This window comes from Nestor notabilis, unplaced genomic scaffold (assembly GCF_000696875.1).
Source record: "Nestor notabilis isolate BGI_N333 unplaced genomic scaffold, ASM69687v1 scaffold21579, whole genome shotgun sequence".
In the NCBI taxonomy this organism is placed as follows: domain Eukaryota; kingdom Metazoa; phylum Chordata; class Aves; order Psittaciformes; family Psittacidae; genus Nestor; species Nestor notabilis.
The window spans coordinates 1-27,223 of NW_009942643.1; the positions used below are offsets into that span (position 1 = coordinate 1).

Below are 27,223 nucleotides of genomic sequence, written 5' to 3' on the forward strand. Positions count from 1 at the left end.
GCCCCGCGGCCGCCATGTTCTGCGAGGGAAGGAGGAGCCTGAAGGCTGCAGCAACCGGTCAGTGTTTGTTGAACACAAGTCTCCAGTTAGCGCGCACACGACGCGTTGTCTTAGGTTTAGCGCTATTTCTTAGCTAATGCTCCTAAATAACATGTAGATTGTGGTTTATTGGTTGAACACTGCAGTGTTGTAGTCAGAAGCTATGGTAATTGAGGCAGGGAAGTACAGAATGAAATGTAATCCTTTGTAAATAAGAATATTCGGGTTTAAGTAACTTTAAGCCTGGTGGCTTTGTACATAACAACAAAACTTTCCAAACCTGAAAAGCCCAACCAAAAGAACGTAAAAAGGATCCTTGTATAAGGTAAATCGTTGTAGCTGACAGTTTTAGAACCTTATGACCTTCAGACAAAATTTATTGTAGCCAAAACAGGACTGTAGCTAAAGAGTGTCTAAAACCAGCAGATGTTCAGGAGGTGCTGTAGCGAAGTTAACTGGTAAGTACAAGGACAAGGAGAAATCACTCGCTCATGTCAGTGGTGTTACCACACTAATGAAGCTGGTGTAAGCATTTACCTACTGTGCATGTTTCAAAGGCTTCCAGAACAAGGGTTCAAGGAGCGGCCAAGTGATGAAAGTTGTTGGAAGAAGTAAAACGACCACCAAAGACCACTACCACGTTGTTATGCGCATGCAGAAATAGGCGTGGAATTACATAGAACAGTTCTCTGACAACTAATGCATATGTATGACATCTATAGGTATGTTAACCAGCAATGTAATCACGGTCTGTTTGATGCTTAAACGAGACACACATTAGGAGGAGATAGACCCTGTGTCTCCCAGTGCTGCAATAAAGGATACCTGCTTGTCAACTTAAACTTCGTTGGTGAGTTCTTAACGAATTATACAGATCAATCTAAGTCAAGCCACTGCAGCTGGTAGTTAAAAAGTAAATCGTTCACCCTCACAAAGTGACTTTTTGATGTGGTTATTATTTAATCATTGGCAGGTTGTTCCAGTTGGTTGTGACTGGCGTCTCTTCCTTCTTGCATTTAATCCCGAAGAAACTGAAAAGTTTCATTAGCATTAGATCAACAATCTCCTCTTCTTCTGAAGCCTGAAATAACAGCAAGGTATAAGTTACTTGGGTGCATAGACCAGAAGTGGATACAGGCTCTGCTGAAGCCGGAAAATGTCATAAGAGCAAATCACTATTTGAGGTGAGATAAACCAGCTTTCACTCAAAGAGGAGCAGGAGTAACACCATGACAATGAGGAACTGCCAAAGCGAAACATCATGCCAATATTTCTATCAAGACAAAAGTCACAGATGGACCAGATGATCCTTGAGGTCCCTTCCATCCTCCTGTTCTATGATTCTGTGAACATGGGTGTGGAAGTTTGGGCTCTGTCAAAGCCCATGGAAGTGTGGTTACAGGAGCCCGGAGCTCCCTTGCCGGCTACCATGCAGCTGGTGGTACATACATACGATGAGCCACCCTCCATTTCTAGATAAAGTAAATGAGAAAAACTAAATATATCTTGTTTTTTATTGACCATATACGTTGTTTTCATCTCCCTTGACTTTATTTAAAACATAGAGGAATTTTGGACAGTACTGGAGTGCTAAACTGGATTTCACACCGTGCTGCCAATAGCTTGCATGGGTCAGGCACTCACAGAGACATTTTTAAAGGAGCTGTAAAGTCCTCATGGACTTTGATGTGTGTTTTGGCACTGATTTCAATGGGGCCAGGCGCAAGTCTTAAGACTTTTGCTGGATTTAGTAAGTGAACAAATCAGATCTTGTGCTGAATCTGAACAGGGATTTGTCTGAACAGGAATGGACAGCATAAATCTGGAAAATCCGAAGTGTGCTTTATGAGTAAATGAGTAACTTCTTAAGAGTTCGGCTGAGTTTACATGGGTTTCATCAGATGGTGGAACACCTAAATCATGAGTAAGCACTGTGCAAGAATTGTTAAACACAAAGGAAGAGCATAGATGAACATACCTGGTAGTGCTTCTGCTCCTCACTGAAAGCAACCAGAATCACCGAAATGAACAGATTCAATACCACAAATGTCATGAAAATTATGCAGGATCCAATTAAGAAGGAGCCTAAAACTGGATTGTAGTCCAAGACCTGTAGTATTCATAATGTAAGACGTCATATTTTGATTGTAAAAATAAACAAAAAAGCATACATACAAGCAGTTAAGACACAGTAAGGAGTTTGTCTCTTTGAAAATCTTTGTGGCTAATAAATTATGTTATATAACGTATATACATTTTCTAGTCACTTTCATATGTTGATATAGTACAAAGATGATAGAAAATTTTGTATCTATGATATATGAATATGGGTAGTCTTTGGGGTTTTTTAAGGTATTTGGATTTGATTGTAATGGTATGAAAATTTCACATGAACATTGACAAGCCTGGAGACCTGTTTATGCATAGAACAGCTCCATCATGCCTCAGCTTTCAAAGTATAGATGAAATCTCTGCATGCTTTTATTTTATTATATCCTTTACAAAGAAGCCCAGTCAGACTGTCACAGACATAAACTAAGGGTTGTCTGAAAATAAAAACCTACAATTCTCATGTAAGCTATATCCTAGGAATATATTTTGTCTATGATTCTATTCTATTCTATGATTCTGTGATTCTATTAACAACATCAGTGGGATGAACATGTGAAAAACTCTCTCTGATTACTGATCTTCAGAGCTACCCATACCTTGTTCTATCTGTGACACAAAAACATCTACCAAGGATTACTTCGGAGTCAGACATGTCTGTGAACTGGCTTAATCCACAAAGAGCTGTTCGAAGGATATTGTAGTATTTGAAAGAACTGAATGAAAAGTTCAAGAATAATAAAAACAAACGTAATGTAAAGTTGCCTTGTGGAAGGCTTTGCCTTTCTGAGGAAGCTGATGGGTGTGTGTTCATTTCTGTCTGTAGCTTTCTAAGGAAGTTGCTTAAAAGCTCTGTAATCAATAAGTAACATATCTAGTTAAAATGTGAGCACTTTTCTCACTGCAAGGTTTGTTCTGAGTCTGATCATTCTGAGCCTGAGACCGATGGTCAGAATGGGATGTGAGATGTATTTCACTTGGGGTCTTTTTCTTGATGAGATAAAGTGTCTGCTTTAGGAAGCTGTGGAGCTTCCAAAATTAGATTAATTTCTAGCACTGACTGAAAGTCTTTCTATTTGCTGGGTCAAAGCATATTTGATAGCTGAGATGCCAATTATACAGTGATAAACTTTGAAAATTAGAGGTGATACCTCCTCATAGTTGAAGATTCCCAGCTGAAGACTGACCATGGTCTCTGCTGAATCAAAGAGAGTTTTGTAAGAGGAGAGCTTCCAGCCAAATATTAAGTTTGTCTGCAGAGGGAAGAAGGCATATCTTGTGTCACAGTCAGAGTCCTTGCTGCAAAATCAGCTAATGATTGCTGTATGCAGAGAAAGCCCTCCCAGCTTGTCATCAGAGCCATGAAGCTTTTTTTGTGGTTTGGGGTTTTTTGTTTGTTTACAAACGGGTGAAACACCAGATAAGGTCACAGAAAAAGGCTAATCTAGAACTAAGAACTGTGTTTACACATCCTGAATATGTTTAGCTGTAAGACCTTTTATCATGGATATGAGAATGTCTTGTATCTGCTCAGCCACTAGATATGTAAAAAATATGCAAATACATGACAAAACATGTCATGTTTTAGCCCACCTCCATGGAGCAGACTTATCCCTGCATGATTGACCAAATTAATCGTAGTCATGAACACTTGCCTTTCAGTGCATAGATCCTTCCAAATAGGCAACCTCCTTGTTTGCTCAGTAATCAAGGTGCTGTTTTCTAAATTTGTGGGCCTGTTGTGTCTGATCTAAATGGAGGCTGATGCAATCTCACCATTTCTCCATCCCTTTGCCTCTTTCTTTCACAGCTCCATCACTTGCATGATGTGACAACAGGCTTTGCCGTGGAACTGATCTGATCACTTACTTCACCTGTGGCCACACCAGTGCCTAAAGCTATTCAGCTGCTAAAGTGTCAGTGCTGGAGGGACATATGAGGAATGTGAAGTCAGGCAGCGTGAGGCTGCAGCAGGTCCCATTTGTCACAGGAATGCCCTTTACAGGACAGTTTGGGTTTGGGTCAGAGGATTTCCACATTTCCAGGGATTTTGCAATTGAGATGTGCTGAATTTCTCCCGTCACTCTGCCAGAACATTTACGCAAAACATTTCAGCTAAAACCAGTAAATATACATAAACAGCTGCAGTCCAATAATTCTTTAATCTTGTTAGAATTAAAATATATTTTTATTTGCATAATAAGTATTCCTGAAACAGGCAGAAAAATAATTATTTCCCACTTAAAAACTAGCCAGACAGAAAATGGCATTTGCTGCACTCTCCCCAGTTTAAGCTTTATCCAGAAAATTTTTCCTGTACTTTCTTTTTTGTCACACCTATTACACACAGATAATCCATTTTTTCATCTCAGTGTTTGGTTTGTGTACTAAAGAATTGGGCTCCAAGCTGCTAATCTAAGATGTAGATAGGCAGCTTTTTTCAGTTTTAAATTTCAAAGCTATGTTGCTTTCACAATTAAGAAATAATTAGTTTTACTTGACAGCACATGGATGCAAACTGCAAACAACAGAAACCACAGTGGTACTCACAGCAATGGAATAGGCGAGGAACATGATTGCAATAACAGTGATGAATCCAGAGATATCACCCCATGCCCTCCTTAGAGTTGAAGTGATCATGTTTAGCTTAGGGTTGAGCCTCAGGAGATGCCACAGTTTCACTGTGGAGAGAAGCACTAGGAATGCAATCAGGTAGCCAAGAATTGCATCGGCTCTTGCTGTTTCATTGAAGCTTACGCAGCTGGTAGAAAAAAGAAAAGATGTAGTAGACTGTGCACACAGAAGCCTTTAAGTGCATGAATGAGTATGCCGGAAAATCCAGTCACTCTGTCCTGGTTTCCAGTGGAGAGCTAACTTGAGTTCCTGCTTCAGTGTTCCCATCTGTACTTCCTGCTGTGTACACACAAAAAGCTGTTATACATGGCAGAGTTTTTTATCAGTGTTAGCCAGAGCTGAGAAAGTGCTTAGGCTCATTTTTAGTACTGCTCATTTTTAGCAAGTCACAGTTTAAAGCCAGCTAATGCAAGCTTACTATAAAAATTCTGACTTTCAGAAAGATAGGTTCTTCTGTGCATGTATAGTTGAGAGGATGGTGCTGTGCAGCTAGCAGGATGCACTAGCTGTGACAGGATTAGCCAATTTCCAACCAGTTGTGTGAGAAGGTACTGTAAGGTAAGAAGTAAAAGACTGGAGAGCAGAACTGTGATCTGTGACTGAGGCAAGTCAAGTCTTAGTGTTAGCTGAAAAAAAGCTTGGTAATACTTATGTGACCTTCATAAAGGTAGCACATTTTGCTTACAATTTTATTTACAACAGAGGTGACCACAAAAAGCTTTTATAAAGGCTGTACGCTAATACAGGACATGACCTATACCCATATAATCACTGGCAAGAACGCAGCAGTTAAGGGAAGTGTTTGTTCTTTCATTCAGTGCTTGTGAGGCTGCATATGGAATATTGAGTCCAGTTTTGGGCTCCCCAGTGCAAGGAGGACATTGAGTCCAGTGGAGTGCCACCGGCATGGTTGGGAGTCAGGGTGCAGGACACACAAGAGAAGGATGTGGGAGCTGGGCTTGTTCAGCCTGGAGGAAAGAAAGCTAAGGCCTCTGACTGCAGTCAGCCGTCTCTAACTTATATAGTCAGTGGTTATAAAGAGGATGCACAATGAAAAGACAAGAGACAACAGCCACAAGCTGCAGCAAGAGGAATTCCAGCTGGACATGAGAAAAAAACATGTTTGTGGGTTTTTTTTCCCCCATGGTGAGAGTGGTTCAGCACTGGAACGGGAGTTCAAGGAGGCTGTGGAATCTCTGTCCTTGGACATACCCAAAGTTCAACCAAACAAGGCCTTGAGCAACCTGATCTAACACCACAGAAGCGAGTTGGAGCAATGACCCACAGAGGTCATATCCTTCCTAAATTATCCTGTGATTCTGTCATCTATTTCCTGTGGTGACCATTTTTTAACAGATGTTACTGCCTTCTAAGCAATTGTTGGTTCAGAAGAGGGCGATGCAGATAGGTAGGGAACTAGCAGCTAAGCTAAGGAACTTGGTGCTCAAGTCTGCTGGATTTTATTAGAGCAGTATCAGAAGAAACTCCTGTTGCTGACACGCATTTAAGCCCAGAAATACTGACATGCTTCATGAATACAGCCATATGGGGTAGCATTACCTAGCAAAGACAAGCTGCTGTCTGGGAAGAGGAAAAAGAGACTTGCTTCTACATAAGTAGCACCAACAAAGGTTGCACTAGATAGCCTTAGTACTTACTCCTCTTTGTGTTCCTGGTAGTAGCTGATGTCTCGGGTCCCAAGGATTGTCCGCTTCACAAATACTGACAGAGCACTCCAGCTAATCAGTATGATGGCCATCTCCAGCAGATTCCACTTGCTCTGGTAGTATTTCCATCTCTGAGTCTTCATCAGTTTTCCCTGTGAAAAGAACACGTTTACTATTTGAGTTTTGTGCCTCTGTATCATCCAAGACATCTCTGCAGGTCTATCCCCTCTGCGATAAAGCACTTCACTAAAGCTACATTTTGCACTATTTTTTCGTTCTCTTTCTCAAAAGAACCATTCCATCCAAATAGTGTTGCCTTCCTATTATTTAATACAGATACAGTGTATGATTCAATCTTCCACTGAAGTCAAGACTTCACTTCCACTGAAGCAGGTCAGCAGCAGCACTCCTGAAATCAAGTACAATCTTAAAGTTTTTATAAGTGAAATCAAAACCAGACATGAGATGGTGCTGTCAGCTGACCTGTCTATTTGGCCTCACCTGTACGATCATGTAGTACACAATAAAGAGGAAATAAATTACTTCTGCCGCAACAACAAAGATGTGGAGACTGTTGGTGTATGGGTAAAGCCGGACACTTTGCAGCTCTGCGCTTGTGAAGAAGGCCCCTAAAAAACAAGCAATGTTCACCTTGGTGCTCTGTTAATTACATCTTTCTGGTTTCATTCAGACAGCTCAGTTCATCAGTAAGACTTTTGCGTTTACATTCACATCAATGTGAGTCTGAATCCAACCACCAAACTAAGATTCAGTCTTGATGATGTGAGTAGCCTTGTAAGTGCTCTTTGAAATTTACCTCAAATAAGAATTTCAGTCGATAGCTTTTAGAGTGCTGTTTCTCTCTTGTATGACACCAGTCCCAGGAGGGCTGAGTTTGGATTGTACTACAAATGCAGAAGTGAGGAGAAACTGGAGATGTAAATCTGAATCTCATTCTCAAAAGAAAATGGGCTCAGATTTGTGGTCTGGTTTGGGCATTTTCCAATACTGGAACAGGCTACTGCTCAGATTAAATGTCTTGCTTGGCCTTCAAACCAGAATCTAGTTTCACTATTTCCTTTGTTGTATCCAGGTTATGTATTACATGATTACACAGCTATATATTAGAAGACTTCTGGAACAAAAAGGACAAACTGTTATTTGTACTTTTTGTCTTAATCTTGTATTGATTAGCTGAAATGATTCGTAAGCATGATTTTTCTTGTTCCTTGTGTTAATTTTGGAAACAAAATTTCAGTACGTTTTCTTCATCAGACGATGACAGCAGCATAAGAAATGTAAGATATTCCATTATGGTCTGTATTAAGGTGATGCTACATTTTCCTAAGTGGCTTATAAATTTTGTATTGATTCCGATATGAGTAGACTTATTAAAACACTTCTGTTTACTGAATAAAGAAGTAGGTAAACACTGACAGCATGTAAATCTATTCTCTGTAGGCGCATTGCTTGCTGTCTTCAGAAGTGTGTAACTTAGAAAAGGTTCTCACCTAAAGCATTGGTTTCAAACATCAGGCTTACAATGCAGAACAGGTTCACATTGGCATTGTAGACTGTAAATTCAACAAACACTGCTCTTGTGAAGGTGTCTAGCCAGATGTTGTTGAAAAGGTACTGGAGAATTCTGCGGAAAAATGTATAGTATTACATGGAAGATAGGGGGTTTTGTATGTTTGCAGAGAGAAAGAGTAAAATAGAGGTAAGATGTTCAAGGGGACATCTGGTCTGTCAAGTCTGGATATAGGGGATATTTGTACTATTAGTATAGGTTTCTTTTTGGCTCTTCTGGAGAAGCAGGTACCAGATATTGGCCAGTGCTAAACCTGAGATGCCTTGGGCGTCTGATCATTTAACTCATACAAGTTAGGCGGAAAAGGTTCTGATTTGGGATCCTGGTTGTTACCTAGCATGGAACAAGATGACAGAAACATAAACCACAATGATGGCACCACAGTAATATCTACAATATTCAGCACAATGCACAGCAGGAAAACTCAGGATGCAATCTGAAATGAATCTTGAATAGGGTAAAGAACATCACTGATGCCACAGCAGATACACTAATTTACAGGAATACAAGTGGTACCTGGAAGCATTCTTAGGATCAGTTCCCAGGTGAATCACGTATCCCCCTCCCCTGTAGATGGCAAGTTTGCCCCAGGTGGGCTGCCCTCTCAGTTTGGACTGACTCTGATAATGCCACGCTGAGCTCAAGTCAGAGGAGTTATCAAAAACTGAAGCGTTCCAGCGCTCCCCATAAACTGATGTATCTTCTGTTTGTATGGAATATGGAGCATGGCATTCCTGAATTACATGCTGGAGTTTGGGAGAGATAGGGCAGGTGTCTCCTTTCACTCTTACTTGGCGAATTCGAGCGCTACCCACCAGCTTGGAATTGCCATCTGTAATGAATCCTAAACAGGAGATGGAAAAGAGCAGCACTGGCAATATGACACAATTACTAATATTTCTTAATTTCATTCATGATTCACTGATGCATTAATATTTTGCTATAGATTCTTTGCTGAAAAACACTGTAAACAAGTGTACTGTAAGTAATGAAAATTAAGCCCTTGTGTTAATTTGAACTGAGTTCTTAGATTACATCCATATGTAACAGAAGTCAGTATCACTACATATCTGTATTTTATACAGAAGGAAAGTGAGGCCTGGAGGAGAAAAGGGACTTGCTTCGAGTCACACAGCAGAGTAGCAGTATACAGTGTTCGTTTGGCCATAGTTGGTCAGTGCCTGTCATGTCCAAAACCAGCTCTGCTAATGTATTTCAATATTTACTCTTATATATGAGCTGGAAAATGGGTCATATTTGTAACTGGATATGCCTAGAGAAACACAGGGGTATTGCAAAATTAGCCTTCACAGTGACCTAAGTCATGATGCGAACAGAGCTCCCCTGAGGAAAAGCTTTATAAGGCCACCCATCTGCCATTCTTTTTTTTTGAATTATGGGAAGAATTTTTTATTTTGGTTTATATTAAATGTAAGGAAAATATCAGAGCACATTAAACATGGCATCAAGCTGTAGGGTTTTTGTAATCCATGAGTATTCATAATTGTAAGAATCCATACTAGCCTCAGTCTCTTTCTGCAGTCTAATATGCATGTGAAAGCTAGGGGTATGTATAAAAGGCAGTATTTCAGAATCTGGCAAGCTGAAGTGAAGCAATGTGACTCTGCACCTTTATATGATCCATAAAGATTTTTGACCAAGGTAGTGTTTGCCCATGTGAAAAAATCCTGATAACTGTAGACATCATGGAATCCATCTGTAAAGCTGTTCTCAATGTGTTTGTTTAAGTAGTAGGAATTGGGATCTCTTTGCCCATAGGCAACCAGTAACAGCATCCATAAAAACCCCAGATAGGCTGGAAAAAAGACAAGAAGAGACAATACACGTGAGCTCAGAATTAACACTGCTGTTCAGAATAGGTTGCATGAATGGTTACTGCTGTCATCACTTACTAGATTAAGGAGATGCTTTGTTAGATTCTAGCTGACCAGTGATAATGAATTTACATAAGGTACTTCAACGTACTCAGTTTAAGCATATCACATTTGGAATGGCAGCTCTAAATAACACAAGTAGTCTAAGTTTATGCCAAGTAAGGTTGAGGTATTTTTTTCCATTGTTTTTAGAGAAACTAAAACTGGAATATAATCATTATCTATGGGTACTATCTGCTTTTAGAAAGATGGCCTTTGTCTGGGTTTTTTTTATCTCAACTTCTTTTAATGTTGACCTCCTCATTCTACTCTTTCTAACTCTTCTGTAACCTCACATGTAATGTGTTTCTTTACCATAAAATCAAGTCTTAGCCACACTTTCATCTCCAGCTAATATTCCCACCTCCCTTCAGCTCCAGTTACCACTGAACAGCCTGTCTCTACACTGTAATGGCTGGAAGAAAGCTAAAGATACGCCAAAACTTTTTCACCCAAGAGAACAATATTTTCACTGATGTAAAAATACCAATGAATAAAGTAAGATCATCTACATATGGTTAATACCTAGAATTTCTCTGATGAGGGCAAATGCTTTCTGCTCCTTCATGCAGCTGATTTTCATTTTCTCCACATCAGCCACAGGAGGTGGCAGGTAAATATTGCTTCTGCTGTCCCGTCGGGCTCCAAAGAGAGGGTGTGAATCCCCTGTGAATGAGAGCAGTAACCCTGGAATTAGTCAACAGACTGTCTATGTCCCGCTTTTTGCTTCTTTAAACATTATAAGTTAACATTCCTATTTAACACATTCCCGTATGAAGACGGGGAATGTGATTTAAACAGTATAGTAAGGCAAACAGTCACGAGGGAAGAAGCTCACAAACACAGTGTGTTAGCTTTAGGACCAGGTGTAGTCCAGTCTCTTTCTAGGCTGAGCATCCCCGAAGGTGATGTGCTCAGAGCCTGAGGCTGATCAGGGAGGAAGCTATGTGTGAGGATTCTTTGCTGTGCCCTAGGACTCCTGTCTGCTGGAGACAGCTTTTTTAAACATGATTGAGAAGCCACTGTTCAGTTTAATGGAGTAATACAGATAGTTGTGCGTGTGGAAAAGTATGTAAACTGAGAACTTTCATAAAAGACTTATAGGAGGTGGGAAATATCCCTGAGAGGAAGTTTTGGATATGCTTGCCAGAAAAAGATCTACCAGTCTATCTGAAGAGTGTATTTTGTGCTGCATCATGTGTTTATTTTCACTAGGTTGTGGAATAGTTACAGGTTCTGTTGCAAGCCATGCCATGAATACTGAGATGTCTGTACAGAACTAAAACAAGCCTCCTTGTATATCTGATTTTTCTTACATCTGATGTGAGAGCTAAAATATTTACGCATGGTGACTGCATACTAATAGCACTGATTCATTCATTTTATTATAATAGCTTCAGTCAGTTTGTCACATTTTATTATTTTCTTTTCTAGATGTTACTTGAACATTGATGGACTGAAAAGTGATTTACTATCCTCTTTTACAATTCTTGATCTAGTATGAATCAATATAGGAGAATATTTTTTTCTGGACATAGGCAAGCCAGGGATGTAGGGAAGGAAGGAGCTGGATATCCTAGCAGCAAGTATGTCCTCTACTAACAGGGGCAATCTCACAACAGGGCGAGGAGAGATTGTGCATGTATATATGCATTTGCAGCAGTAAAAGGATAAACAAGGAGATATTATTCTTTTGATCCAGAACTTCTTTTCTTATATCTTTTTCACCTTGTGGTCTCTTCCATTAAGTGTTCTGCAAGATTTATCCAGCATACAATGGTATGGATATGTTCTTTGTATGTTCTTCAACTGACACAAAACTAGTTATTTAGGTTTGTCTCCACTTCCGTGTTGATCTTGGGAACGCTAATAGGTAGGCATATAAAAATCACAACTCCTGTGGATTTAGTGATTTCTGCTGACCTTGTCAGATAAGATTGAGGTATATAAAGACAAATGGTGTAGTTCTCAGTTGAACCAAGTCACATATTTGTGCATAAAGTATCCCAAAAGCTTGCTGAACACTCCCTTTAGTAATTTCTCAGTTTATAAGCAGTTACCTGGTGCAGCTAAAGGCCCATCAATAGCTGTGTTTTCTTCATCCTCATGTTCCACCTTCTTCAGAACCAGAGCAAAGAAAGCAGCAAATCCCAGCACCTGGAAAGAATTGGCTATAGACTCAACATATGCCCATTTCATATGAAGAAGCTCAGTCTTTGACCTGGATCCCTTTGGATCCAGACACTGCAGGAGAACAATTGTGTTGTTCTTTGGCTTTGTTAAACTCACGCAGTTGAAGCTGATAAGCCAGAGAACAGTGCACAGTGCTGGGGTCCATCAGCTAAACTGACTTTGCCGTATTAGAGATTGTCCCTCATCAGAAACCTCATTGCCTTTTAAACTCTGACAAAACAAGGGAGATGAAACTAATGGAATTAATATCAGCAAAAAACAACAGACCCCTCTAACCCCTCTGCTAGCTCTTGTTTTAAGGGCAAAGACTTCTCATTTTACATGTTAAATCCTGTGGTTCTTTAGAACACTTGTCTTCCTGAAAGATAGATAGAATGGCCAATGGTTTTGTTTCTGAGGAACTCACCTTTAAGGGCTGTGTGATGAAAAGACTTTCCAAGAAGGAGATGGCCATGGAGATCAGCCATTTGATGGAGTTCTCCTTGCCATAATGCAGCCCATAGAGCATGGTAAAGAACCCAGATACACCACTGGTGGCTGCAACAAGGAACCAAGCAATGAACACAAACCACCAGGGCAGCCCTTTGGAAGAAGAACTTTTCTTGCCATCACTGGAGGAGCTTGGAGTAAGGGACAACCTTGAGAGTCAACCAGAAGAGAAAAAATAAGTTTGCAGTGGAAAAGAAGCAAAAGTCTCTTGTGATCACCATCTAACAACCAGAGATATATTTAGTGCTATTGTTTTCAATACTTTCAGCTTAATTACTGTATTTCACTGAAATACTTTGGTCTACTTATTAATTTAGACTTATTAATTTGTCTTTATCCAGACATTTTAAGAGACTACTGAGACTTTGGAGCTTACTGAATATCCCTAACCCTAATCCTAACCCTATCCCAGCCCTTTAGTATCATGTGGCGTTGTATTTTAACATTCCATTTTGGAGGAAAAATGTGTCATTATTGCTTTGTGTGCAGTACACAGTGCATCGACATCTCTTTGTTGCTCCTACAATAGTATAATAGTAAAACATGTTTCTACAGCTATAAAAATGGTTATCTAGCACATACTAAGGAGAAATTATTTGGGCTCCATCATCCTTTTGAATTTACAACCTGACTTTACTTATTCCAAGAACGAGATAAGAACTAGGTTACCTCTCACTGATGGATGCTGATGAGCAGATCTGGCTCTCCAGGAGGTTCTTCATGTGCTGAACCTGATGAACAGCTTGTGTGTAACTCTGAGGCATCTGAAATTTATGGGCCCCCAGTAATTCCAGCTCCATCTCTACATGCTGGAGTTGCATGTACAAGCAGTGGCTGTAACCACTGGATTTCAGTTGCTCACACATTCCCTTCTCTGGAGTTCGGCTTCTTGTTTTCTCTGCAGGCCAAGAATTATTTCTTTATTTTAAAAGAAAATCAGCATAGCTATTCCTAGATTAAAATAACTGTTCAGTACAAAGAGTAGCAGAATTGGAGCTCAAGATTATAAATGTAACAAAGTGAAGAGTAATGTTTGAAGTAACATGTAAAAGCAGCTTTAGTACTAGACCTTAATTCTTTTCTGCTGGAATGGGCTGGAAGCATTGCCAGAAGGCAACTTAGTTAGACAGAGATCCTACACCTTAACAGAGAAATCAGATAAGATCAAGTGTTAATTTGTTCATAGTTCACCCATTCAATCAGTAGCTTGTTATGCTCATTGGAAAAGCCAAATATGAGTCTTAATGAAATCAGTGGGATTGTTGACTCACATATTCTTGTTTAGTTGTAAATAAATGAACGCATAAGTTGACAGTCAGACTGAAAGGAACAACAGCACAAGGACAAGAAAAAAAAAGGATAGGACAAAAAGACTGTGAAACAAATGATATTTGTGAGTCTTTATGCTATTAGATTCTGATCCTGCTCCCAAGACAAACTGGCAGCTAACGTGTAATTCTACAGCATAGGAACAGAGATTTTAGCATCTACTCAGTTGGGCACTCAGTGGTGCACAGTGAAAGGACAAGGACAATGAGCACAACTCAAAACTTGAGAAAATCTGTCTGAACATAAGGAAAAACTTCCATATTGTGAGGGCTCTTGGACACTGGAGTAGGTTGCTCAAGGAATTTATGAAGCCACCGTCCTTGGAGATATTAAACATCTGACTGGGCAACCTTCTCCAGCTGACCCTGCTCTGAGCAGGGCAGTGGACTTAACAATCTCCAGAGATCCCTTCCAACGTCAGCTATTCTTTGATTCTGTATTTGCCTTTGAGTCAGAATGTAAGAAGAACTTGGGTCATGACATCCAGCATTACCATCATTTTCACTACAAAGGTTTCAGCAGGCATTTCACATTGTGTTGATTACCTTGTACATCCATAGCACCTAATGTGACAATTATAGGGTCATCCTTCTTGCTCTCATCATAAAACTCTTGCCTAGCTCTGTTCTGCTGGCAGATGATGTCCTCAACCAATGCCAAAAGTGTGTTGATGTTAGTTGATTTTCCAAGATCTGATACTGAAGTGAGAGATGGAGCCTTCAGGGCTTTACAGAGTGAGTTGGCAATTCTTCTTATGTCCTAGAAAAGACAGCAGCAACACAGCAGTAAGTCTGGCTGCAGTGACTTAAACTGATGTGATCTGAAGGCACTGCTGGCTGGGAGCTCCACCAATTGCTCAAATCTCTGGAATGGATAGGGATAGCAGCCCTACAGAGCTGGATGTGACAGGCAGAGTTCAATGAGTACAGCAAGACAGCATTCAAAAATACAGCTTACCTGCCTGAGGACCTAAGATGAGAAAGATGGGATCTCTGATACCTTTTTTCTCCACTGTCTTGCTTAATGTTTGCTTTAACCCCTGAATACAGTGATGTTGATTGCACATAATAATTGTGTCAGGGCTGGAATGTGAATAGGCAGATCTTAATGAAGCCGGGGAGTTCATGTGGATGGGTAAATAAGGGCTTTGCACCACCAGTGCATGATTGGCTTTTCGCTTCAGACAAGCTGAAGGGCATCTGATGGAAGATTTCTGCTGTTAAACTGGGGATGTCGGGTGGTGCAGGGCACCAGAGGGCAGTGCAGGACTCTGTGGGGAGCAGCCACAAGGACTTGCCTTCATCACAGCCTCTGGAGTGAGCCAGCCAGCCGGGTTGACCTGTGGGGTGGGAGGTAGGCTTGGGGACACCCGTCCATTCTTTCCCAGCTTTTTCTCTCTTCCCTGCATGGCTGGCCGGGGTCGTACGTTCCTGAAGATCTGCACAATGAGCAGGTTGATGGGGAACATGAGGAGGGAGCTCTCAAAGCCAATCATCACTTCCTGCCATGTGAACTCGATCTTTCCTGTCAAGATCAAACAGAGGGAAGGAGTAAAAGTTATGCCAGGACCCGTCTGTACAACTGTCCTGCCTCCGGATTCTGCTGCCTTTATTTCCCTGCCCAAACAATGCTGAGGGTTGTTACCCAAATCCATTTTCTGCTCAGCTGGGTCCTTTGGCACTCCCCAGAACATGATGCTGGTCAGCATGGTGCAGAGTAGCAGTGAGAAGCAACATGACACACGCTGGGCCCGTGTGAAGGAGCTGCGTGGGGAGCGGCTGAAAACTGAGTACCAGATGTGCCCGTCCTGGAAACCCTTGGAGGTCTTCATGAAAAACAGATTGCTGGGAAGGAGGAGAGGGAAATCAAATGGATACTTAGAAAGGAGGAGGAAGAATAATGCACTAGTTCAGGGTCCTGACCTGTTCATGCTTCTAGACACTATTAGAAGAAATAATAACTATGAGAAATTACCAAATATCATGACTTAATTTTTGTCGAATGGTCATAGCTACTTATGTCCTTTCCTTCTGGCCTCACTGTGGAGGATAAGCTAATCATGAGCAGTTTTATATAAATTGTTAGGGAAACTATGTATAAGAGAAGATGTGTTTCTGTAGGTCTTGTCAGATTATCTTTTAACACCAGTATTTCCTGTGTGGTATTACTGTTAGGGTAACAATTAGTCTTACTTAACCATACTTCCTCTTTCCTTGTCCAGAGCCCTTTGAGGCCAAAGGAAAGACCTCCCTTGTTTTCATTTTTGTCTAGAGTGTGATCTTTTTTGCATACTTGCTTTTCTAGACTGATTGCTATCAAGAGTTAAGAAAAAGTACATAAAATAAAAGGTACCTGAACTGTTTCATGTCCTGTTCTGTAGCCACTGGGAACACTTTATCTAGGACACATTCTCCAATATCAACAGCTAGCCAAGAGTTACAGAGGAAGTACCATTTCTGATCGCATGCCAGATCATGGACCAATACTCGATTCACGTACCTGTTGGAAGAAACATACAGGGCACATTCACCTGTAACTGAGTGGTGTGAAATTCAGAACTCAACAGGACTGTGGAGGACAAATTCTAGTCTTCGGCTTCTTAGGTTGTGTCTAAACTGTAAGGCACAGAACACATCCCATCCTGTTTGGACCCAGGATATGGAAAGCACTCCTGGTCCTGCAGTTTAGATTATGGTTTGATTTGTTCATCTCCAAAAATGAGAAACTAACACTTCTTTCCTTTCTAGAACTGTAGAAATTATAATTATCAAGTGCTAAAGAAGGAAACTGTTGTCATTATAAAAAATTACTTGTGGATCTTTACTTACCAAGATCTCCAGGTCTCCACTTACCAGGATGGACTGTCCCCTGAATTATCATGCCACAGTCTAATACTCTCTAGTTCCCCAAGAGGGAAGAAGGTACAGAGCAGGAAAACATCCACTCCTCCACGTTCAAAGACTGGTGTATCAGGATCAGTTAGATGGTGTGGCTCACTCTCTCCTTCCAGTCCATAGAGGGTAAGAGTCACCTGGATAATAAGATGGCAAAATGAGGACTTGCACAGCTGGATTCTGTGTATGATTATTCCTCTGGCATGCCCTTCCTGTTTTCATCAAATCTAAGGGTTTTCTGGATTAGACATTCCATTTGAGCTGTCCTGTTTAACAGCCTCAGGTTCTCCATTATTCATCCAGTTCTCTAAATGAGTGCCTAAACTGTCTTACCACACACAGTGCCACCGATACCTTGGAGGTTGTGGCTGCCCCACGGCGGTGTCCTGTAAAAACTGTCACAAGATAACGATACTGAGCAAAGGGGTCGTTGTCTTCCAGTACTGTGATTTTCACCTGCAGTGTGACACAATACGAGCGGTGTGTTAGCTCTTCTGTAAGTATGGATTCCTTAAAGCTGTGCATAGGAGTTTGTCATCTTGTGAACAATGCGTGTACTTACTAGTAAACAGAATTATAGGGAAGGGAGCAGGACTCATTGAAGACTTCCTATTAAAACAGGCTAGACAAAGTGGGAATTGGCCTAAATACATTTAGTCTTTATTAGCTGAAGACTTACTTTGGCATCATCCTGGATGTCTTTCCTTCTAGCCCAAATAACTACAAGCACGTACATCAGAAGTACGCATCCTACAGTTGTCACCACCACAGGGTTGTCCACAAATGTACCAAAAAGCTGTGCAGTTTTGCTAACATCTATGGCATTGGGTATGACGAAAAAGGAGCTCCCGAAGAAAGTCAGATGGTTGCAGAGGCACTGTGTGCTTCTAGGATTTGTTTTTGGTCCTACCTAAAAACCAGAAAAAAATCCTGATAAAATGTTTGGCTTCAAAGTATTAGATAACTTACCAAGCAAAAGAAAAGGCAGTGCTGAGATTGGTAAGTTAGTGTGGAGAACTGCTATACAGAAAGGAATTGGTTGAATTCCAATAAGGAATATTAGTTCTAATGTCTAGCCAGAAGCAGGCATTATAATATAATACAACCCTGTCAGAATGGTTCTATTTCTTCTTATATAAAAGCCCATCCCAAGAAATTGAAATGGAAATGTCATTTGAAACTTAGTCCAGTATGACTAAACTTCTTCAGTTTATTAAAACATCTCAGAATGATCTTTATTTATGGTGTGAGTTCAGTGTTATCATTTTACTGGTGGTTATAATGGCTGGCTTTGAATATAATATAAAGATTGTTTTGTTTCGCTCTACTTACATGACATCCATAGCTGTTCCAGTTCCCCTGGTGTTCATCCCAAAATACACAGCGGGATGCAAAGCAAGTGACAGCTATAGTTAGCCTGTCATAGGCTGTGGAATCCACTCCCAGATCTTGTAAAACCATGAAGTAGTAGGTTCCCTCTCCAAAAATTAGTTCTTCTGGGCTAAGAACCCAGGCATTTGTCTCACCTTGAACATAAATATTTTAGTTTCAATGTATTTATAAAAATGCTAAGAAGCAGTATGCAGCTGTATTGCATATAATCAAATAAACAAACTGAAGAAACAGATACGAAATAATTTTTAGCAACTCATGTTCAAAGCATCCCAATCTGCTTCTGTTAGTGAACAACTAATAGAACACACTGCTAGAGACTGGAACCCTGACACATCACAGATTGAAACTCCTTTGACAGGTTTCTTTTCAGTTAGATGCCTGAACTCACAATCAAGGTTCATTCTGCAAATATATGCATGTGCTGTTAAGTTGTGGATGAGCACTCCCCATACTGACTTTACCTGGCTTGCTGTGGGTAGCGAATGTCTTTTGAGCATATGAGCCCAGAACGCACAGTGTCCATGGGTCACTAACAAATATCTTACCTCCAGCAGTTTTCTTACAGAACAGATGATTTTTCATATTGTAGTTAGTTTCATTTGGACGATAACCATACCCTAAGTAGAGTATTAGTGGAATGTCACGTTCAGATTCCAGGTGGATCACTACAGATGTGTTTTCTGAGGTAACATTGACTTGGAATGTGCTAAAATTGCCCACATTCAACAGAATCTTATCTTCCTGAGTTGCTGAAAGCCTTGGTAACATTATCTATTTTTAAACAGAAAGACATAGCTTCAGATACAGCAAAGCATCTTGCTTCTATTATCTGTGAGCACAATATAGCCACATGCTAGACAAACTTTTTTCATAACTTAGGGAAAGCATGGCCAGCAAAAAATACTGGCTTCAAAGTAATTTCCTCAATACTCTCAGCTAGCCTCTGGAAAGTTCACTTCAAACCTGTGTAGGCTCATCCCAAAGACTGTGACGCGTGGTGCATTTCTCAGCTGAGAGCTGAGATTATGGCTGAAAGACTGGCTACATGAAGTGCATGTACAAATGGTTTCTATGTCAGCTTATACATCAGCTGAGAAGCCCTAACAGTAGTAATATAAACACATAATTGTTGGATGAGAAAATCAGGCATTAGGTTGTGTTTTGGGATGACTGTAATCTGGAGTCTTTTTCTACAACCATTAGCATTCTCACACCCATTTAAATAAAGAATAAGATACCTCCATTTTAAGTAACAACAGAAATATCAGTTATTTCATTTGTCACATCACACAAATCCCTCCATCATAAATGCAGGGACAATGATCCTGTTACATGATGTTACAAACACTACCACCATTTGCAGTTATCTCACAGAAGATGATGACACAAATGACTATTCATTAACAGGGAAAGGGGAAAATGAGCAAAGATGGAGAGGGATAGAAAATAGCAGGTTTACCTCAATGTTCTCTTTGAGATTGCTGACTGGTATCATTAAGCCATCCAGACCAGTTAGACTCAGACCTCCCACTGTTCCACTAATGTCAAAACTGGTGTCACTGGAGAAAAAGGGATTCACGGCAAAGCTCACCATCTATTAGCAAGAAATTAACAATCAATCAGTTGAGTCATTGTCCGTATTTCTTATATTCACACTCTAAATCACTGAACAGTAAAAGCTTGAGCTCAGACCCAAACTGTACTTAGCCTAAAAGAAGCCTGCATCCAGATTTAAATAAGAAGTTGCCTTATCTCTAAGGTAGGTTAAACCAAACCTTTAGAGCGATTTTGGTTGTGAAATGTGATATGTGTACAACAGTGTTTATTGTTGTCCGTTCCTTGTCACTCTTTTTCCTTTTAGACACCAGATATCAAAATGGAATTACATAAGCCTTTTGAAAGTAACTCTACCAAAGCCAGGCTGTGGCACTCCTCTTGGAATTAGGAACAGAAGTCTACATCTGCTATGATAGCAATACACGGAAGAGATGTTAAAGTCATTGGTCCAATAAGAGGATTCAGGAGCTTCGCCTAAGTGCTCAGATAAGTCAATGGATGTGTTTTTCCATTGGTTTTAGTTGGATCGGGACGTTTTCTAGCAGAGCTGGAAAAGTTGCAATGAGAGTGTCTGACCAACCAGAGAAGCCTTTAAAAATGTATTATAAAAATATGACAATATTATGCAATCAATTGTTCTGAGGGGGAAAACACCATCTCCTAATTCAGACTGAAGATGTGTTATTAGAAGATATTTGCAGACCTTTTGTCTTGCGTAGGATCCGAGTGCCTCAAACTCATGTATTTCTAGCTGGGATGAGACAGGATTTCTGCAGGTTAGTGTTAATGGTGACATGAGCTGTTTTGTCTTCCTCAGACCACGAAATGTGAACAAATAGGTTTACAGATATTGACTCATTCCATTGCCTCGTCTAGCCATGCAAGTATCAATCAGGGATGTATGTGAGGGGCTGATGGAATGGGGAATTTAAGCTTTCAGGTCTCTTAGCTAATGCAATTAAGATAAATGAAGGCTCCTTTGACCAAAAGTATTTCAAATTATTCTCTTGGCATGACAGGAGGGATGATTTGCGTGCTTGTGTGTTCACTGTAAAAGGAGAAAAGATTCTAAACCTGCTGGATTACAAATGTAAATTGTGTATCACACTGAGTCAGAGAAAAGCTGTTTACTTGCCCTTATATCCACTGTCTCATCATCAACTCCTGAAACACTGAGAGAGGAAGCAGATGGGAGAGTAAAGCTGGCAGAGCTGGAATTGGAGATATTAATGGATGTGCGATCCATGTTTTCTGTTTGTAATCTGTCCAGTTAGAGTTGGAGACAAGCAAAACAGAATAAACAAAATAGGTGGCAGAGGGAAGGAACAAACAGAAAAAGCCATCAATAGCATGGACTTCATATCTAGAGAAAAAGCTTTCTGACTCAGGGAGCATAACTCAGTCACAGAACTATTATTTCTAACCCTACCAGTAAACACTTTGCACATTAATCTGTACTCCACGCAATGCTACCACAGAAGCATAAAAAAAAAGATGGAATTGGTGTATCTGGACAGGAACTTGTACCCAACTAGCTGTACTCATGTGAAAGATGTACCTGGTTTCTCTGTGAAGATGCTCTTCATTTGAATGCACAGTTAAATGTGGATGGATGAAAACCAGGCTCTCAGGAAACAAGTTAGGGATGATTATAGGGAATGGAGAATGCTTGTCAGGATGCTTTTATTTATTTATTTATTTTATTTGCTTCTGCCAAGCTGGTAACAATTGTGTATAACATGTCATTATTGGCAACATGGAAAGAAAAAAACCTTAACTGGCATGACATGCATTTTCCACGTAAATTCAAAGGTAAGTGACTACTGCCTCATCCAGGAAATAGTAGTAAACTCTCTGCTGGTCAAAGAAGACACAGCATGAGAATTTCTAAGGTGGTGTTATTGAAGCTAATCGGAGTCCAACCTGTTATTAGTATCAGTAATGGCAGCCTCGTTGCACTGTTGTCAAATAAACTACAAAAATACATGCTGTAGTCATGTAAGTTGTCGTTATGCTACATATTTATTTGGGTGATTCCATGTAAGGGCAATGTCATGAATATTTGGGCAAATTTGACCAGCTCTGAGGAGCCTGGGTGGGAGACCCTGTTCTGTTACCTGTGTGTATACATTGTGGCAGAGGGAGTGGTAAGGACTGTTGGTTCATCATCTGGTTCCTTCCCAAACAGGAGGGCACTCTGCAGATTTTCAACTGTATTCAGAAGCTGCTGAGACACTGAACTCTGGAAAAGGATTAGAGAATGAAACTTGCAACAGAGCTCTTTAGAATCATCAAGAGGCATGTTATTTGCCTTTACACCCTTTAAGGAGTAAGTACTGATGTTCAGTGTCTTACAAAGCTGGCAGACTTTGTGATGTGCTAGTTAATCTCAGAGAAAGTTATTTCAATCAGCAATTTGATTTCTGTAATTCTTATTAAAGCATTGCAGACAGCATATAAATATCTTACAGCTTTTACTTTTATGTTCTATTATTTATACCTCTACACATTGAAACTTGAAGCACTATAAACACAACATCAATTTAATTCAATATATTCATGTACTTCTGAACACTAATGCCCTTTAGCAGCACACTTTAGTGTTTAGTTACTTGCAGAAGCAAGATTCAATTGCGTGTTATTAGTGTGTTATCCCAGGGGAGTCTGAACAGTTCATAACCTTTTCTCTCAGGTTAGACTTATTTCATGCCCTACTCCTTTGCAGGGATGAAAGTTGAAATATGTCCAGTCACAGAAAGGCAACTGTGACAATTCATATTTTGATAGGAAAGGATAGGGTGAAACAAACATGTTGCATAATTCTGAGTAGGAAAACAGAGTGGGCTTCCTGGAAAAGTGTAAGCAGCAACCAGAGCTGATTGCAGCTTTGAAGCAGTGTGGCCAATCGTGAATACTGAGTACCTGTGGGTTTCCTGAATTATGGGGGGAAAGAAGGGTATAGAATAAGATCTGAATAAAGTCTGTGTGTGCTTGTCATCCGTTAGAGGTCATACACTGCTGCTGTGCTTTCTGGTGCTCTGCCTTGTTCAGCCTTAAATGCAACATATTGTAAGAGGCTTTTATCATCTTTGTTAGCAGACCTCAGTCTAATAGGTCTAACTAACTGGGGAGAAGTTTTGTTTGATATTCAAATCCACCATGGTGTCACAGGGAATCCTACCCAGTGCCAATTTAAAGGTATGAGAGGCAGCAGAAGTCTTACAAACCCTCCAGAGCAAGCACATGTTGACACAAACAGTCCACTACAAACTGAACCAAAGCAAAATTACCTGTTCTGCCTCTGACACAGAAGTGTTCACAGCTCTCTTTCCTACAGAAGCTTTAAGAACGTTGCTCACTGCATTAAATAGGTAATTGGCTGCATCCTTTAGCTTCTGATCATCTCTACTGCCCTCTGTGTTTACAGTGAGCAAGGAAGCACTGACATCTTTCAGAGTGTTGCTTGCTTCTACCTGCATGGGCAACAAGGTGAAAAGTTTACATGTGTTGGTACTGCAAATGACAGAAGTGACACTTGTGTCATTCACTGAACATTGCAACATAGGTAATCACATAATATTTGTGGCTAACGCTGTTTTTACTGTAATTATTTGTACTGGTGTATACCTCAAACACCAATAAAGATGATACACTAGATGGTATACTAAAACATAACACAGACCTGAAAAATTCAGTCTGCTTCTACAGGTTTATTGCATAAACAAGATTAATAACATCTGAAGGAAGCCTGTGTGTCAAACACTGGGCAGGGATACAGTTTAGATATACAGTAATGTAAATTAGGTTACACTCTTGGGTGGTGTATCCAAAATCTACCACCATAAAGTCAAGTGCCTGTGCGTTTCAATCTCAGTTTTCACAAACGCTACTGGATTAACAGCAAGGAACACCTTTGTCCTGGTGCTGTGCTGAGTGCCAAGGGACAATGAGTTTTACAGTTTTTATTTGGTGTCTGAATGCAGCCAGTGATTGCTTTGTGATTGTGAAAGCACCGGCCAGCTTTTAGCCCAGGATGGTGAGGGAGCCAAGCAAATTCACTGCAAGCTTGAACATAGCCATTCCCACAGTCTGCAAACACTTAGCAGCCTTACTGTAGGGTGAGTGCTGAATCTGAGCTATGTTGTTGTCTTGCCAAAGTTAACCACATACTGCTGAAATGCTCCCAAGCCATTGTCTGGCTGCAACAGTATAATACATCAGAAATCAGGACAGCTTCTCCTATTGCTAGCATATTTGGGAAACTTCCCCGGTAACAGTTTGTTCTGTTCTCCCATGTGCTCACTCACTCCTTATGCCTAAATAGCATAATCTACTAATAATGCCATGTTGCCATGGCATTCAAGAAATACTTTCATGAGGCCAATCTGAACATCTGTGCCCAGTTCCTCTGGGTGCTGACAAGTCCCTGCCTCACTGACAGCTTGCTACATGCATTTTGTGACAGTGTGTGGATCAGGGACAAACAGATCTGTGCAATTGTAGATAAACACTCCTGGACAGTTTTTCTTCAAGATAAAACATACATTCTAACATGCCTCTGGCTAAGTTAAGATTTCTATCTTAAAAATGTATCCTAAAATGTGAGATGCTTATATCTTGAATTGTAGAGGTTGCTGAGACAATATCTGAATAAATTCACTAACTCTAAACAGAAAAAATGTATTTCCTTCTGGTCAAAATGCACATGCTGGTGCAGTTGAAAAAAATGGGTAAGAACAGATAATTGTAAGGCACTCAAACTCTTCCAAGGTCAGCAGGGTGCAATAGAGTCTATACTGTTACTGTGAGAAGATGTAAGGTAGATTGCTTCTTACTTGTGCTGAGACAGACAGCTCTTCACTCTTGTAAGTGATTTCTTTCAATACTTCTGACATCTTAAGAGCAGTCTGCATTGATGTCACATTAACAGCAGAGAGAGTTGTCAGCATCAGCCCTCGGAGCTTGGGATGAAAAGGCATAATTAGGCAAAGGAATAAGATGCTAATTAGGACTGCGTGAATAGTGCTGTACATTGACAGCCAGGCTTGCTGTAAATTATGTGGTAGAGTAAGACTCCACAACAAGGATCATTTGAACTGATATTAGGTCTACTGACAAGATGCCACTTGCCTTAGCAACTGTGTAATCATGAGATTTAAGTTACCTCCCAGTACGGAGAATTTATATGCTTAACATCCATGAATAGCAAGGAGATTTACTTGTGAGAATTTGTACTAATGCATGTGAATTACTTTATAAATGCCACTTCCAGAGAAAGCAGAGCCATGATTGATGTTACTCAAGTAATGAATCATAATTGAAGGATACATTGCATTTCTCTAGATCTTTCAATCCGAAGGACTCAAAGAACTGTACAAATAATAAGCTTGTAACTGAAACATAAGCTGGTAGCTGAAATGAACAAACTAAAATTACCTGCCACCTAGTACTTTTGGAGAAAATTAGATAGGATATTTATCCCAGAGGAGAGGCCATTTTGTTAATACTTAAATTGTTTGTGGAAAATCAGGTTGATTTTACCTTTTAAAACACCATCCAAATTAGTTTACATTAGTGAAATAAGAATTGAGAATGAATTCTTTTACTGTTGGATGATAAATCGAATTATTTATGTGGGCAAATAGTGAAAAATAGCTGAAACTTGTGCCAAAGACTGAGACAGATGCTAGAAACTTGAAATCAGGTGGTGATATATGAGCTTTATATTACTTAAGAGCTGTCAAAGAATATAAAGAGTCCATTATATTGCACTGTACTGCAAGAAAACCAGGGTCTGGCTGACCTCTTTTCGTGTGTTTGTCTGTAAAGATACGTTAAAGCTTTCCTCTTGGGTCTCCTGGTTAAGGACAGAGGTCACTGATTTATACAGCTGGAAAAGACTCATGCTGTTGTTGCTGTCTTTCAGGATGGTGTTGGCCTTCTCAGATACAATAGCTTGCAGGGTCAGGTTGCCATCGATCACATCTGCGTGTCCAACCTGTGAAGAAATCAGATATGCTCTTAACATTGCCAACACTGTTATAATTATCTTTGAACTGCTTCCATGATCGTCTTACTGATAGCCTTGCTGGAGTGGGGCAGAAGACTTTGTGTTCCCCAGTTTTTAATGGTTCTGTTTTAGCTCCTGATAAGGATCTCCTTACTTGGACACTGGGGCAGAAGCAGTCTTCTGGGGCCTACACAGGGTAGGTCCAGTCTTACTAAATATAGCTTATGCTGCCCAATGTCCAAATAGATCATCTTTTAAACTTTATTCTACAAAAGGACGGTGGGAGATTCTTTTGACTACCTTGAGTCCACAGGGAATAATCTCTGTCAGATAGGAAAGCGGTCATTATGGCATGTTCAGAAGGAAGTAATATGTATAAAATAGGAAGAAGCTGCAAAAGTGAATCAGGGGTCAGGTATCTACTTGAGAGGTCTTGAAATAAAGTAATCTTACTGTGTACCTTCACTGAAGCACTAGTTTGAACTGTATCACCAAAGACATTGCTAACAGTAATTGTCATGTGTAAAATGAAATCATTTTCCTCTTCTCCAAGTGGAAGAAAAACTGGGAAGAGTTCAGGATCCGGGCCACAGTCCAGGAGAGAATCTGAAACAGGAAAGAGGGGGTCACCTACCAGATACCACAGATTCATCTCCTGTTTTTAAACAGGGAACATTAGACATGCTCTGTGCAGGCCTGATTGCATTGCTGTTAGTGTCCCTGGGAGCAGAGCAGCTTGTGCCTTTGCTTTTGTTTGCAATAGTTAACAGTCTTGCTAGGAAGAGGGGGAAGCAGTTATCCAAACAGTTCACCTCAGGACTTACTTGGTTTCAGGTAGAAGCAGTATGTGAGCTGCCTGTTGTGACTGGGTTGGCATGAACCTGGCAAGCAAGGAGCACTGCAGGAGACTGCGAACGTGGTGAGCACCGATCCCTGCTTGGGAGACACGGCACAAGTGGGGATCTGGGGCGGAGGCACGGTGCTGACAAGGTACGTTTCCTCCCCATAGCCATGCTGAGTCATTGCTGGGAGTGGAGGGAGCAGAACATCAGCAATGGTCATGCCTCAGCAGCACCAGCCTTCAGACATTAATCTAGCCTGCTTGGCAATGGTGCTGTGTGTGCAGGCATCAGAAACAGCAGGGGGGGGGCTAATCAGAAGTGAAATCCCACTTCTGAATAAGCCGTAAGAGGAAAAGAACTATTAACAACATAGAATCATAGAATCACAGAACGGTTTGGGTTGGAAAGGACCTTAAGATCATCCAGTTCCAACCTCCTCACACTAGACCATGTCACCCAAGGCTCTGTCCAACCTGGCCTTGAACACTGCCAGGGATGAAGCATTCACCACTTCTTTGGGCAACCCATTCCAGTGCCTCA

The 27,223-nt window shown here is 40.5% G+C and overlaps 1 protein-coding gene across 1 annotated transcript in view; it reads right to left on the reverse strand.

Annotated features, from left to right (window-relative positions):
• Nucleotides 1–994: 994 nt before the first annotated feature.
• Nucleotides 995–27,223, reverse strand: part of PKD1L2 (polycystic kidney disease 1-like 2) — a 41,980-nt gene continuing 15,751 nt past the window's right edge. The window contains exons 14-44 of the mRNA XM_010021505.1: nt 26,666–26,866; nt 26,302–26,447; nt 25,635–25,829; nt 24,667–24,792; nt 23,122–23,304; nt 21,949–22,073; nt 20,967–21,093; nt 19,734–19,868; nt 18,843–19,045; nt 18,583–18,599; nt 18,212–18,405; nt 17,559–17,789; nt 17,234–17,335; nt 16,838–17,016; nt 16,338–16,484; nt 15,630–15,829; nt 15,283–15,509; nt 14,531–14,744; nt 13,341–13,554; nt 12,574–12,793; nt 12,035–12,131; nt 10,500–10,640; nt 9,671–9,856; nt 8,557–8,884; nt 7,961–8,094; nt 6,951–7,078; nt 6,441–6,601; nt 4,699–4,909; nt 3,300–3,401; nt 2,018–2,149; nt 995–1,120 (exon numbers count right to left, since the gene is read on the reverse strand). Coding sequence (XP_010019807.1) covers nt 995–1,120; nt 2,018–2,149; nt 3,300–3,401; nt 4,699–4,909; nt 6,441–6,601; nt 6,951–7,078; nt 7,961–8,094; nt 8,557–8,884; nt 9,671–9,856; nt 10,500–10,640; nt 12,035–12,131; nt 12,574–12,793; nt 13,341–13,554; nt 14,531–14,744; nt 15,283–15,509; nt 15,630–15,829; nt 16,338–16,484; nt 16,838–17,016; nt 17,234–17,335; nt 17,559–17,789; nt 18,212–18,405; nt 18,583–18,599; nt 18,843–19,045; nt 19,734–19,868; nt 20,967–21,093; nt 21,949–22,073; nt 23,122–23,304; nt 24,667–24,792; nt 25,635–25,829; nt 26,302–26,447; nt 26,666–26,866 — 5,132 coding nt within the window. The remainder of the gene's footprint in view (nt 1,121–2,017; nt 2,150–3,299; nt 3,402–4,698; nt 4,910–6,440; nt 6,602–6,950; nt 7,079–7,960; nt 8,095–8,556; nt 8,885–9,670; nt 9,857–10,499; nt 10,641–12,034; nt 12,132–12,573; nt 12,794–13,340; nt 13,555–14,530; nt 14,745–15,282; nt 15,510–15,629; nt 15,830–16,337; nt 16,485–16,837; nt 17,017–17,233; nt 17,336–17,558; nt 17,790–18,211; nt 18,406–18,582; nt 18,600–18,842; nt 19,046–19,733; nt 19,869–20,966; nt 21,094–21,948; nt 22,074–23,121; nt 23,305–24,666; nt 24,793–25,634; nt 25,830–26,301; nt 26,448–26,665; nt 26,867–27,223) is intronic.